The sequence below is a fragment of the Callithrix jacchus genome, chromosome 2, assembly GCF_049354715.1.
Source record: "Callithrix jacchus isolate 240 chromosome 2, calJac240_pri, whole genome shotgun sequence".
NCBI lineage: Eukaryota > Metazoa > Chordata > Mammalia > Primates > Cebidae > Callithrix > Callithrix jacchus.
This window is the reverse complement of record NC_133503.1, coordinates 38,859,822-38,875,089: the sequence shown is the minus strand read 5'-3', so window position 1 is coordinate 38,875,089 and position 15,268 is coordinate 38,859,822. Positions and strand designations below refer to the sequence as shown.

The following is a 15,268-nucleotide window of genomic DNA, read 5'->3' as shown; positions in this document are numbered from 1 at the left end:
AGTCTACAGTGTAAGAGTTAATACAAAATAATCTTACTACATTCAAAAGTTGTAAGCTATGGTATTAATAGAAAGCTACTCAAGGCTGAGGTTGGGAAAAGTACTAATTCTGTTTTCTTCACTGTCCTTAATAAAATTCATGATGGTGATGGTATGTCACTCACTACTACATAGCCTAATCCCCCAATTCTGCATTGGGGTATCAGTTTTAACTTACGACAATTTAAAATATTACATTCAATTTGAGTTAAAATGCCATATTATTTCTATTAGAAATGTATCTGAAATAGTTGACAAGTTATAAAATGCTTACCTTTGCCCTATGTTCAACATTGGCTTTTCGGTCCAGAAGCAAACTCACTACTTCTGCTCGGCCCTGGAAACAGGCCAGGGTGAGAGCCGTGTTCCGATTGGTCTCTATCTGGGCATTAATGTCTGAACCCATATCAAGCAGCAGTTTTACTGCAGGAACATGTCCATTCATTGCAGCCAACATCAGGGGAGAAATACCTAGTTTACTCCCAGTCCTAAGGGGGGAAATGTGCTTAGAAAATTAAAATATGTTGCCTATTATTTTAGAAAAGCATTAAAGATGAAAACGTTTCACTAAAAAGAGAGGTTTCTAATATCAATTAATAGATTTTCATTGTTTTGACCAATAATAAAGAATAAGAAAATTCCACAATTTAAAACATAATTTCTGGCTGGGCGCAGTGGCTCACGCCTGTAATCCCAACACTTTGGGAGGCCAAGGTGGGTGGATCACCTGAGACCGGGAGTTTGAGACCAGCCTGACCAACATGGAGAAACCCTGCCTCTACTAAAAATACAAAGTTAGCTGGGCATGGAGGCGCATGATTGTAATCCCAGCTAATCGGGAGGCCAAGGCAGGAGAATCACTTGAACCAGGGAGGTGGAGGTTGCAGTGAGCCGAGATCGTGCCATTGCACTCTAGCCTGGGCAACAAAGTGAAACTCCACCTCAAAATATAAAATAAAATAAAAAATAATAAGACATAATTTCTATTTAGGGATTATAAATTTCCAACTACATATATAAAGTATTGTTTCTGAGATCAGACAAGATTGGGTAAGTTTAGGGGGGTTGGGCCACAGAACAAAATACTTTTTGAAATGAGACCTCTTTATAAGCAGCCACATTACTGAGATAAGTTGAGATTACTTATAAACACATTATAGGTGTAATTGTTTGGCTTTGCAACTTTAGTACTATCTTAATTTAAAATGGTATCTATCTAAACGCTTAGAGGTAGACATTTAACTCCAAAGTAGTAACTTAGGAATAACTTACAAAACATGAAAAATAAAATTAACAGGTTAATACCTTGAATTAATTTCTGCCCCAGCATTAAGCAGAATCTTAATGATATTAACATATCCTCCAGATGCAGCTAGACTCAGTGGTGTATAATCAGATACATTCCTATGTTCTTTATTTGCACCTCGAGCCAGCAGCAAGTCTACCACCTACAAAGTAAAAAAAAGAAGAGTGTTTACACCAAGGGCTCAACTTACAATGAAGGAAACACAAAGAAACATGATTTATAACTTCCTTATCTAAATATATGATATTTTAATTATATTTCATTAGGCCCTAAATATTGAAATGTCAACACTAGATAAATGGATTCAATTTCAGGAATTCAGAGCTTTGAAATCCCAATTATACTGCAATAACAAGATGTTACCCTTTCTATTTGTCATTTATTGGGCAATAAATTTGCATCTCATGTGTTAGAATTGTGATTCATTCAATCCAAATAAATGTAAGGATTAAGATAATTTTTATTTGGCTTTAAGGGCAAGAAACAGATTCTTTAAAACAGCATTTGGGGCCAGGCATGGTGGCTCATCCCTGTAATCCCAGCACTTTGGGAGGCCAAGGCAGGAAGATCCCTTGAGGCCATTCAGTGCCAGCCTGGGCAACATAATGAGACCTCATCTCCACCATTCTGTTCTCCCCACTACTCCCTGCCAGAAAAGAGCATTTACATTCCCATAAAATGTAACAAAAGTATCCCTTTCCTCAGAAACTATATGGAACATGTCAAAACATGAGCAGGGCCAGGCATGCTGGCCCATAACTATAATCCCTGTACTTTGGGAAGCCAGGAGTTTGAAACCAGCCTGGGCAACATTACATGACCCCATCTCTACAAAATAGCCCTAGCTGCGTGAGAGGCTGAGGATTGCCTGAGCCCCAGAGATCGAGGTTATAGTGAGTTATGATTGTGCTGCTGGACTCTAGCCTGGGAGACAGAGACCCTGTCTCAGAAAAACAAATACACAAAATACACGCAAATTTTATTCATGTAGCTAAAATACTAATCATTTGCATATTTTAAAATACAAGCAAAATATTTACAAAATGAAAATTAAATTAACATTAACACACCTCCTGACGTCCACCAGAACATGCCAATGAAAGTGGAGTATCCTTAGTTCGTTCAGACTGTGCTTCTATATCTCCACCTTTATCCAAAAGAATTTCAACAACGCCAACATGCCCTGCTGTTGCTGCCAGGATTAGTGGTGTGAAACCTAAATCAGAAAATGAAAATCTTAAACAAATTTATGTTTCTTGTTTTATTTTAAATCCACTGTTTTCCATTCTCTAGCATTTTAGCAAAATAAAGCCTTCAGGGCAGATACTGATAACAATTTAACATAGAACTACCCTAAATCCTAATTTGTTATCGACTAAAAACCTATAAACACCTAATTAAAAAACTAAATCAGTAAAAATTATTAAGGTTTATACTCATAATTAACTTTGATGCCTCTGTATGAAATACCTTTGAATTAAGAAGGGCAACCACAATTTGCTCTTTTTCACTAATGATCCATAGTCTAATTTTTGGAGAATTATTTGGCTCTGCAGAATAATGAATCTGGATATTCCTAATTGAAATATGCTTATCTATCTTATCACTAAGATAGTCTAGGAACCATTTATCAATAATAAAAGTTACAATTGTTTTCTGATATAATTACACTCAGATTTTATTTCTGACTGACATTTACCTTTTTTGTCTCTGTGTTCAATTTTGGCATCCCGTGCAATGAGCACAGATACAAGTTCTTCATGACCACCTGCACAAGCTAGTGTTAATGCTGTGTCATGATTGCTCTCAGTCTAGGAGAAGAAAAAAATAAGTTAAAATTTTTTTTAATAGAAGTTATCAATTGAAGAGCAAACAATAATTCTTTTCACAATAAATGTAGAATGATAATTTTCCTTTCCAAAGAAAATTAGAATGTGCAAAATAAGTTTAAATAAAGCAATCTACTCACATGTGCATCAATGTCAACTGAAGGATACACAGGAGGCATAGATTGGGAAGCCACATTGCTTGTAGTCTGTGAACAGGATTCAGGTGTAAGACACTCTGTGGTCTGAGAAGAACTGTTGGAAGCAGTGGGTACTCTGGTACTTACAGCTGAAAAACAATATTCATATTGCTAAATTTCACTTTAAAGCGTAAGGTTATTTGTACACAAAAAAAACCACAGAAAACAGAAATATCCATAGCAGTAATATATAGTAATAGTAGAATCACAAGTTTTGGAATCAGACAGACCTACATTTGAACATTAGTTCCAACACTGACTTTCAGATCTTGGGCAAGTAATTTAATTTCTCTGAACCTCAATTTTCCTAATATGTAGAATGGGGATAATAATGATACCTGCCTTGGAAGGTTATAGGAAAGATCTCTTGAGACAATGCAGATAAGATGCTTAACACAGCGCCTGATATTTAATGCACATACTAAATATAAATAGTAGCTTTTTATATTGTCAGTAGGGTAGAAAAAATTTTTTCTAAAAATAAAAATAAATAAAAGGAGTTCTATATTTTAGTTTGTAAAAGTCAATTGGATAAAAATATCCTGTGTACAATTCAAAAAAAGTGGGCCGGTCACGGTGGCTCATGCCTGTAATCCCAGCACTTTGGGAGGCGGAGGGTGGGCGGATCACCTGAGGTCAGGAGTTCAAGACCAGCCTGGCCAACATGGCAAAACCCCATCTCTACTAAAAAAACAAAAAATTAGCCAGGCATGGTGGTGCATGCGTGTAATCCTAGCTACCTGGGAGGCCAAGGCAGGGGAATCGCTTGAATCCGGGAGGTGGAGGTTGCAGTGAGCTGAGATCATGCCACTGCACTCCAGCCTGGGTGACAGAGCTAGACTCGATCTCAAAAAAAAAAAAGGTGGGGGAGGGGGAGGGAGACATGTATTTCTCACATAAATAGCACGGAGAACGTGTTTTCAAAATTCAATATTTATTTTGAAAATCTGTTTGAAAATCAGTATCTGAAAGCCCAACTATTTTAAAAATGAACATTGAAGTTCTATTTGAGATCTCAAAATGTGGTTTGAAAACTGAGTTAAGGCTGGGTGCAATGGCTCATGTCTCTAATCCCAGCATTTGCTTGAAAACTGAGTTAAGGCTGGGTGCAATGGCTCATGCCTATAATCCCAGCACTTCGGGAGACTGAGGTGGGCAGATCATCTCAGGTCGGGAGATCGAGACCAGCCAGGCCAGCATGGTGAAACCCCATCTTTACTAAAAATACAAAATTAGTGGGGTGTGGTGGTGCGTGCCTGTAATCCCAGCTACTTGGGAGGCTGAGGCAGTAGAATCGTTTGAACCTGGGAGGTGGAGGTTGCAGTGAGCCGGGATCATGCCACTACATTCCAGCCTGGGTGACAGAGTGAGACACCGTCTCAAAAGAAAAGAAAAGAAAACTAAGTTAATTAAAATTATGTATTTTATCTATCATATAGATAGATATCTATCATATTTATGTTTCATAAGAGATGGAGTTTGACTATAGGGGGAAATAGGACCTATCTCAGGGATGTTGTGAGTAGTATGTGAGATACTGTATATAAAGCATTTAACACAGTGTTTGGCACATTGGGTGAGTGCCCAATAGATGTGACTATCAGATATTTTATAGGATTGTCAGTACTATCATTCACTGTATTGAAAAGTAAAAACATTACTATTCACTCAAGAAAGGAAAAACTCAGAAAAAACATGTAATCATGAATAATATACAAAAAAATCAATAAAACATCAGTGATGGCAATAATCTTACATCCGGATTAAGAGTCAGTCAAAAACATACAAGACTTAAAGAAAAATGTAAGCATTTTAAGTGTTGGAAAATATTTTCTGTCTAGAATTTTTGATATGACTAGATTCCATTCAAAGATACTATTCACAAATGTGAATGACTCAGTTTAGTAGGTTACTCATTTAATTAACTTAGCAAAGTTTAAGATTCCCAGATATGTTTCTACATGAGCTACCCCAGCTCATCCCCACCAACATATATAACCATCCTGGCAGTATAAATTCCTCCAGCTTCTGTCATCACATAAATAACATAATTTAACTATTTAGTTACAAATAGGAATAATTACTACACGTTTGTTTCACCAATAAGAATATGCAAAATAGAAACAAAGCCTTAAAAATTTTTGTCATTTTTTTCCTGGAAGAAGCAGCCAAGAAAAAATAATAGTAATAATGAAAAATTGTTGTCATTTGATAAGTTAAAAGTATATAGTATTTTGTTACACCTCCTAGAAATAGCTGATGTTTAGAAAACTGCTGGAAAAAACAAGACACTGAAGATTAATATGTTACAGAACTTTTCTAACAGTAAGACTTTGACAGTGGTCCCAAAATTAACATATACTTTAATAAAGAACTATTTTTCTATCAGTATTTTATTTATGTGATCTCGTTTCTCTTTTTTATTATGAAAAACAGGTATATAAAAATTTTTTTGAATACTTGATTAGAGTGCTATGCCAGAATGTGATGGTTATAAGAAATTTCTTTACAGAGTTGGCTTTTAAAAAGTACTGTTGTGCATTTAACAGCTTTGTTAACAAAAATGTGTTGTTACAGTAATTACTATACATTTTTGTACTACATTATCCTAGAAGCATTTTTTTTCACTCCATGTAATAATGACAATAAAAAACATTCCATAGCAAGTGATTTTAACAGGACTAATTACAAATGGAAAGTTATAAAACTAGAAAGTAGCAAGAGATTTAAAAGGTGCATGTGGAATAAAGGTTGTATTAAGAGAAAATTATACCAAGACTATGACATTTTCATAAATCCTAAAATATTTCCTACCTCTGAATGAAATATCTCTGAAAGTGCCTAAGACAGACTGTTATCACAAATTCCTATATATAATCCAAATTAAACTTATACGGTATGCTTTTTGTTTTTTTTTTTTTTTTAAAGAGACAGCGTCTCTATGTGTTACTCAGGCTGGTCTTGAACTCCTGGCTTCAAGCAATCCTCCTACGTTAGCCAACTAAGTAGCTGGGATTACAGATGCAGAGTCACTGTGTCTAACAATTTATATACTATTTTTAAAATGAGGTGGGAGAAGAACTAAGTGCAATATTCTACTTGACTTTTTATGAAGTTGAAGAAAGTTTTGTAGGCAATATAGAAGATAAATATTATTTAAAAATCTCACTGATACTAGGTCTATATAAAATACTTTGTGAGTTTTAAAGAAATTTAATTATTATAATCTGTTTTATGTATTAGTAACTTTATTAAATAGTTCCATGTAAATAAAAACCTGTGGCCGGGTGTGGTGGCTCAACATCTGTAATCCCAAAACTTTGGGAGGCCGACGTGGATGGATCATGAGGTCAAGAGTTTGAGACGAGCCTGGCCAACACAGTGAAACCCTGTCTCTACTAAAAATACCAAAAACTTAGCCAGGCATGGTAGCATGCTCCTGTAATCCCAGCTACTTGGGAGGCTGAGGCAAGGAGAATCGCTTGAACCTGGGAGGTAGAGGTTGCAGTAAGCGGAGATCACAACACTACACTCCAGCCTGGGAGGACAGTGTGAGACTCTGTATCCAAAAAATATATATATATATACTTACATGTACGTCAAGTCTTAATATAAAAATAATAAAAATGATTAATGGAATTTCAAAATCTAAGGAAACAACAATACTTAAGGATAAATCAGAACTTTATAAGTTGACACATATACATGCGTATTACATCTTAGGTTAAATTTGGCTGAACTGCGTTTGAATCTTGGTACTTACTAGCAACTTAATTTCCCTAAGCTTCAGTTTTTCTTTTTTTTTGAGACAGAGTTTTGCTCTGTTGCCCAGGCTGAAGTGCAGTGGTGTGATCTTGGCTCACTGCAACCTCCGCCTCTTGGGTTCAAGCAATTCTTCTGCTTCAGCCTCCCGAGTAGCTGGGATTTCATGCACCACCATGCCTGTATTTTTGTATTTTTAGTAGAGATGGGGTTTCACCATAATAGCCAGGCTGGTCTCAAATTCCTGATCTCAAGTGATCCACCTGCCTCTGCCTGCCAAGGTTTTGGGATTACAGGTGTAAGCCACCATGCCTGGCCAGCTTCAGTTTTTCCACAGAAAAATAGAGGTAGGAAAAGGACTTACCTAAAGTATTATATTTAGCCCATGAGATAAAGTATATTTAGCATTTAACACAGAAGTTGGTGCACAGTAAATGCTCAATACATGTAAACATTGATATTAAGTTGATTTTTAACCAATCTTCTTTCTATATTAGAAAGGAAAATTTTGGCCAGGCACGGTGGCTCACACCTGTAAAACCAGCACTTTGAGAGGCCAATGCAGGTGGATCACTTAAGGTCAGGAATTTGAGACCAGCCTGGTCAACATGGTGAAACCCCGTCTCTACTAAAAATACAAAAAATTAGCCATGTGTGGTGGCAGGTGCCTGTAATCCCAGCTACTCAGGAGGCTGAGGCAGAACTGTTTGAACCCAGGAGGTGGAGGTTGCAGTGAGCCGAGATAGAGCCAATACACTCCAGCCTGGACAACTGAGCGAGACTCTGTCTCAAAAAAAAAAAAACCAAAAAAAAAAAAAAAAAAAAAAAGAAAATTTTACTAAATATTTCCAGTACTGCTCAATGGTAAAAGCTATTTTGAATTTCTTTAAAAAACTTTATATTCCTAGACATTTGAACTTTGAGAATCACTTGCTATTATGGTAACTGCTAAAAACCCAATGCTCACTTTCAGAAGGACATGAGGAACCATGCTCCTCCTAATCAAGAGTTTATATAGTCTGTTTGGAACTATATCATGTATGACACCTATCAAACAACACACTAAAGGGCTAAGTTAGCTAATCAAGTCACAAAATTAATAACTTATATATGTAAACAACTCATTATGACAACAAATATTTTTAAAGAATAGCAATAAGGAAATAATACTCCTATATTTAATAAGTGAAATGTATTGTTATCATACATAGGTATTCTCTAAAGTAGAATTTTAAGATGTACAGTATTCTCTCCTTTACTACTATGAGGGGTAAGAACTAAAGTAAAATTAATTTTACCTTTGTCCTACTCTATAATCTTACTAATATGATAATATCTTTTACAATCGTAGAATTAGGTATTAACCTAATTCACCCTTGCCTAATTTCTTTTACCTTCAACTAAGAAAATTAAGACAAATCTGGACTTAGAAAAATATAATATTTAAATTTTAAAACAGGTCCATCATGTTGGATAAAGAAAATATAATTATTGCCATATCGTTCAAAACACATAACCTTCATAAAAATGGAAATTTTTACATAAAGATAATTTTGTACTTGTTGGCTGATTTAAAAGTTAAAACATTAATAAAAGAATATTGTACAATGTGGTAGGTATTAATGTCTAACACAAATTAAATTTTGTTTATATTAATATTATATATAATTAAAAGATAATTTCTAAGCCAATTTTCTAAGTTTCATGCAAACTTTGTAAAAGATTAATTCAACAAATACTTTAGTGAAATAAAATGTGATGTTCCTTAACACCTACAAGTTCCCTTTAGAGCTGTTTCTACATTATTTTTTAAAAAGTTCTAACATAACTGAACTGATCAGTAAGACAGGTTTCATAACTGCAAACTGTAATAAGGAACATTATAATGCTAGTTATAGAACCCTACATCTTAAAAATGTTACTCCTAGTTTACCCATTTCATCATTATTCATAATCATACTTCACATTCCAAAATCTGTTTTTACCCAGATTATAAATGCAAATGAACTACAAGAGTTTATTCATAATTTATAACTTTCAATGCTAATACAAAATTAATTGTGTCTACCAGCTGAAGATATAAAAACCCAAATTAAAGAACAAAGAGCCTAACTCCTTAAAACATTTCCCAGCATTTTAATTATCTTTAAGGAAACTAAGACATTCCTCCTCTGCACAATGATACTTATTACATATCAGAGGAGCCTCAAAGGCAATATCACAATTCTATAACCACTGGAAGTCATACACATGCCCAATAAAATTCCTGATTTCAGTAATCTTATTCCACATTTAAAAAGACTCAGTAAAGATCAGGAAGCCTAAAGGCTCACAAAAGAAGAAAGGAAACTGAAATAGGATAATTGGGTTGGGAGAAGGGGAGGAGAATATGACAAGAGGCAACAGACAACAGTAAGGAAAAAAATGTTGCAATCAAGAGACAGAGGACTGGCCTGCCTTTGAATATCACTCCAGCTACATCTTAGTTCTTGGTCTTCATCCACTGTCAACAGCCATTCTGGCTGCATTTCTGAACTGGGCTCTCATGGAGGTGATACATTCACCAGCCATCTTTAGGAAGGTAAATGATTAATTGCACTGTTTTCCCACTGCTGCAAGGACAATGAAAGGGAAAGTAAACTTGTGCACCTCATTTCATATCTAGTTGTAATTTTCCACACAACAATAAACAGAAACATATACTTCAAGGTTATCAGGCCTTTCTTTTCTCTCTCTCTTTGTGTGTGTGTGTGTGTGTGTGTGTGTGTGTGTGTGTTTGTGTGTGTGTGAGAGAGATGTGGCTGTGTGCTTTCATTAAGAGACAATGTAAAAATTCCAATCTTCAAATCATCACGTGACAATAATTTTAATGTACCTTAATCTTCTAACCACAAATATTATAACATGGAAAACTTGGTTTTCTCTGGACATCCCATTTAATTGGAAATATTTAAGTTAATCTAATAAAATTATAAATAAAAAAGCAGTGTGATTTAAAATTTCCAGACATGAAATTTTTAATTTTAATCTTATGTGAATACCTCTAAAGCCTACAAAGCAATTCCACTTTGAGACCTCCTTACCCAAGTCACAGCACAGGGTGGTTTCAATATCAAAGGTTTAAAATAAAGGATTATGGCAATTTTATTTATTTGCCTTTGCAATATGACAAAAAAGAAGAGGGGAAACACACTTTTGTGTGTTAGTGCTACTGAACTTAATTAGTTAATTCACTTCCAAAAGACCTCAAAAAATGAGTAATTTTACAAAAATAATTCTAAAATGGAAAAATACAAAGTCTGTGTTTTTGGAGGGGTATATAAAGAAGTTGAGCACACAGATTGCAGAGAAATTATTACAGATATATTTCTTAACCCACCTGCTATCAGGTCATCAAGAGTGTCGGTAAGCGTCTGAGCTGGAGTTGCAACCATTAGTCCATCTGGTTCTTGAACTAACAGCCCCTGATCATGTCCAGTAATAGCAATCTGAGGCTGTCCTACAATCTGCTGATTACCTGATACTTTCTGAAGTTCAAGAGAATTTGTTCCATTAGAACCTAAGTCACTGGAAAAGTTACACTGTGGAGATGATAAAGGCTGGACTGGGACAAAATCAATCTGTTCTGCCGATGGTGGAGATTGTTGCTCATCATCAACATCATTATCTTTAAATAAGATTGTGTCAACCTGAGGTAACTCTGAAAAGTGATCCTCTGGGAGACTACCATCTCCTTCCCCTTCTGGGAAGACTCCTCTATGAGAGCACTGCTGGTGTAGAGACACTGTGTCTTTCTGACCTTTGGTTTCCAAGTATTCTTTGGTAAATTGCTGCTGTGTTTTCATCTGCAGCTGCCTTTCCACTTTCTGCAGTTCTTTTAATATTTTCTTCTTCTTCTGGACTTGTTCTTCTCTGTTCTTTTTAAGTTCTTCTATCTTATCTTTGTTCAGAGGTTCACCTTGAATTAACTCCAGTGACTTAAGCTGTGCTTTTTCAATAGCACTAATTCTTTGTCCCAGTTCATTCAGCTTGCCTTCAGTCTCCTCTACTATGCACTCCAAAGGCTGGTATGGGTGAAAAGATGGCAGTAGGTCCTGATCTGCTACCTGGAGGGAACTGGGCTTCTGCTTGGATGTACCTAAGCACATGAAAAATGTTTGAAAAAGTGCCATGCTAAAAAAAAAAAAGAAAGAAAGAAAAAAAGAAGAAAAAAGAAAACCAGCCTCCCCTCCCACACACAGACCTCCCTCCCAAAACCCTTATAACTAATGTTATAGAATGAACATTCAGAGTCACACCAGGGTTAGGCAGGTTAAAGCCTATACTCATCTATTTCATACCACAGCACAAACTAGGATGCTGCTAATTCAAAAACTGTGAAGTTTTAAAAATCTACTCTTTAGGATAGGAAAATTTTAGAAATTAAGTCAGGGGCAGGGAAAAGGAAAACAAAGAGGCAAGAACCTCAAAATTCTGCTGATTAGATTGGACTTTTTAAAGAACACAAAATCTAAAGCAGTATCAAAATCATGTTGAAAATACCAGAAATGTTAACTACCCATTTAGAACAATCGTTCTTTTAGCAATATTAACTCTGCAAGCAATGCAAAATTAATGCAAAAGACCAAAACTTACAGATTAAAATAGGGAAACGTGTTTTGCAAATAGTCAAAATATTTTTCTTCTTATATTGAAATATAATGTGAAATCAGTTTTTTTAAGACATGTCTTTCTAAAATTCTCCATTAAATATACCTTTGACAGGTTTGTACCAGAACACTGTTAAACTTACTATGCAAAGGACAACTTTCATTTAAATGAACACTTCAAGTAAATTCTATCTATGAGAGAAACAATAAATGATCCTAGGAGAAAAATCAGACTTCCCATTTAGGGTTACTCATACTGACAGTATATGTTAACAAACAATGGCAATGTGTATTATTTTAAGGTTTTAAATTACACTTAAGCTACATCCTTCCTAACAAATCAGCTAAAAAATAACTATCAATATTAATAATCCTAACACATGGACATAAAATGAAGGACACAAATTTTTTGATGTATGATACCTACTCTGAGGCAAATCCAAGGCTTAATTTTGTTTAGAAGAAGTAGGACTATTCAGCAACAAAAAGGAAAAAACTTACTGATTCATGCTACAACATGGATGAACCTCAAAAACATTATATTAAGTAAGAGAAGCCAGACACAAAAGACCACATATTGTGCAATTCCACTTATATCACATCTACAGAGAAAAGGCAAATCCATAGACAGGGACAGTAGTGGTTGCCTGAGGTTATAACAGTGAGAATGAGAATCAATTGAAAACAGGCATAAGAGATCTTTTTGGGGAGATGGAAAAGTTCTAAAACTAGATAGTGACGATGGTTACACAACTCAATAAATCTAAAATTCATTGCATTGTACATTTAAAACAAGTGAACTTTATGGTATGTAAATTAAATATAAAGCTGTTTGAAAAAAGGAAAGAGCTGGGTTAAAAAAGTAATCTATTATTTTGAATGTAGTCAGTATATATAAAAAATATAGGTAATTTGGGAATTTTTAAAATAAAATCATCCATTGTATTCAAAATGATTCTCAAGTCCAAAGGAAAAAAGGTCATTCAGAGATATAAAATGTTCTGAATTGCAAGCGGGTGACAAAACTACTGAAGAAAAAAAAAATTAGAGCTTCATCTACTTTTCTTGCTAGAATAGAGATCGCAAAACTGCAGGTAGCTCAAACATATGCAACATGTGTCATTACTAAAAAAGTCTCAGCTTTTCCCCTATATACTGTCTTTAATAGATGACCACAATTTCAATACCACTGCAATCACTTTCAGAGGCGTATTCCTTAAATTGCAAAGCATATTGTCTATATTCAATTATATATATATATATATATATATATAAAGAGATGGGGTCTTGTATGTTGCTCAGGCTGGTCTTGAACTCCTGGCCTCAAGTAATTCTCCAGCCTCAGCCTTTCTCAATTTATATTTCTATCTGAGCAAAATGATAGAAAAAGACTATTCTTTCAGAGCAAAAACTATTAGATTTGTGAGTTAATTTTATTACTACTTTCCTAACACCATGTAGGAGTCCCTGTTTTGATTTACAGTATTTGTTTAAAGTGCCTAATGACAAGGAAGGCAAATGGTAACAAATAGCAATGTACAAATCCACAACAATAAGGAAATATTTAGTCATGTAATAAATTCAATGACATCACTCGAGTACATTTAGAAGTTCTACAAAGACTGAATGGTCCTTTAAACATCCATTAGTTTCAAAATGCCCTTGTATAGCTTAAGTAATTTATATTTAATATTCAGGAAAACTAGGTAAGAGTCTAACACTAACCAGACTGGTTAGTAATTGTATTATGACCTTGCTGGACATTAACAGATTTAAAATCTTTATAAATAGTATAATCCAAAATAAGAGAAGAATTTTGAGGACAGTAACAGATAGGAGTGGCCCTATCTTGTTAACAAATAATATGCAAGAAGCATGGAACACAAGATTACTAAGAGTAACTTATTTAACTGAATAGACAAACTATAAGCCTAGAATGTATGTAGCATTAAAAATGGAAGATGGCAAAAATGATGCATAAAAAGTGGTTCCTCTCTAAATAGCCATTGGCTGAGTGTCTGTAACCATGGAGTTAGTGGAATTACCTAGATACACGTCAAAGCACTAACAGAAGCTATAACATCAAGAATAAAACAGATTGGTGAAAAAGATAATGTCACCTAATTTCTCCTAGAAGCTAAAGCAGTATCTTCACTTTCTGGGTAGAGATTATGACAAGTATTCTTTTAGCAACAAAATTTTCAATGGTTAGTAAGCAGTATTATAAGATACTAGAATATAGAAAGAGTTCTATCTCCTTCAAACATCTTACAATGTCAGATACAAAGAAATCTATTCACTATTCAGAAATATAGGTGGCCAGGTGCAGTGGCTTACACCTGTAATCCCTGCACTTTGGAGACCGAGGCAGGTGGATCACCTGAGGTTGGAAGTTCGAGACCAGCCAGACCAACATGGAGAAACCCCATCTCTACTAAAAATACAAAATTAGCTTGGCACGGTGGTGCATGACTACAGTCTCAGCTACTTGGGAGGCTGAGACAGGAGAATTGCTTAACCTGGAAGACAGAGGTTGCGGTGAGCTGAGACTGCACCTATTGCACTCCAGCCTGGGCAACAAGAGCAAAACTCCATCTCAAAAAAGAAAAAAATATATAGGTAAAGTCACCATTTCATCTTTTTGGTTTGGTTTCTGTCCTATTCCTTTGCCTCTCGCTTTCCCTCCATTAACAAAACTAGAAAAGGTCTGTAGTAGTAGATGCCATGATCTAATGACAGCTTAAACATGAACTTTATTTTTTTATTGGCAGAGAGGGAATGAGGTGGACATATATTTGCAAAATATTTAGTTTTTTATTGGAATGAGCGTAATTCTATCAATCATTTTTGTGTCTAAAATAATTAGTGCATTGTACAATAGAAAAATAATGGTCAATGGAAAAAATACATGATATATAAAAGGATCTAGACTAGATTCCATATTTCCTTACTTGGTTTTATCTATAAAACTTAAAACCTTGTTCTGCAATTCCCTTGCTTACATCATCACACAACACCCTAGTAGAATAATTTTTAAACAGCATTCCCAACTAGGTCTCAAAGAGAAAAGCAGGTTGAAAAAGTACACTGAATATAACACAGTGCATCAAATGTAGTAGAGTGTTTATTATCCACTGGAATTTGTTTTGATAAATAGATGTATAATGTGTCCTGGGCATCAATATAAAATGTTTCTGTGAGCCTGATTCTTTTCTTTTCTTTGAGACAGAGTTTTGCTCTGTTGCCAGGCTGCAGTGCAATGGTGTGATCTTGGCTTACTGCAACCTTCATCTCCTAGGTTCTAATGATTCTCCTGCCTCAGCCTTCCGAGTAGCTGGGATTACAGTCATGTGCCACCAGGCCCAGATAATTTTTGTATTTTTAGTAGAGACGGGGTTTCACCATGTTGGCCAGGCTGGTCTCGAACTCCTGGCCTCAGGTAATCCACCTGCCTCTGCCTCCCAAAGTGTTGAGATTACAGGCATG

General features: G+C 35.1%; 1 protein-coding gene across 10 annotated transcripts in view; it reads right to left on the bottom strand.

Annotated features, from left to right (window-relative positions):
- The window catches only part of ANKHD1 (ankyrin repeat and KH domain containing 1), a 124,355-nt gene that overhangs the window by 29,078 nt on the left and 80,009 nt on the right, over positions 1-15,268 (bottom strand). For 8 of the 10 annotated variants that reach the window (XR_013527904.1, XM_008985836.5, XM_078352696.1 and 5 more), the window contains 6 exons: positions 10,513-11,271; positions 3,315-3,460; positions 3,045-3,156; positions 2,416-2,561; positions 1,345-1,487; positions 314-527 (listed from right to left, as the gene is read on the bottom strand). Coding sequence is in view for 7 of the 10 variants with exons in the window: in XM_008985836.5 (XP_008984084.1) it covers positions 314-527; positions 1,345-1,487; positions 2,416-2,561; positions 3,045-3,156; positions 3,315-3,460; positions 10,513-11,271 (1,520 nt within the window). In the remaining 3 variants the exon portion in view is untranslated. Of the gene's footprint in view, positions 1-313; positions 528-1,344; positions 1,488-2,415; positions 2,562-3,044; positions 3,157-3,314; positions 3,461-9,590; positions 9,746-10,512; positions 11,272-15,268 lie in introns of all 10 variants that reach the window. The other 2 variants (XR_013527905.1, XR_013527906.1) reach the window with 1 other exon arrangement.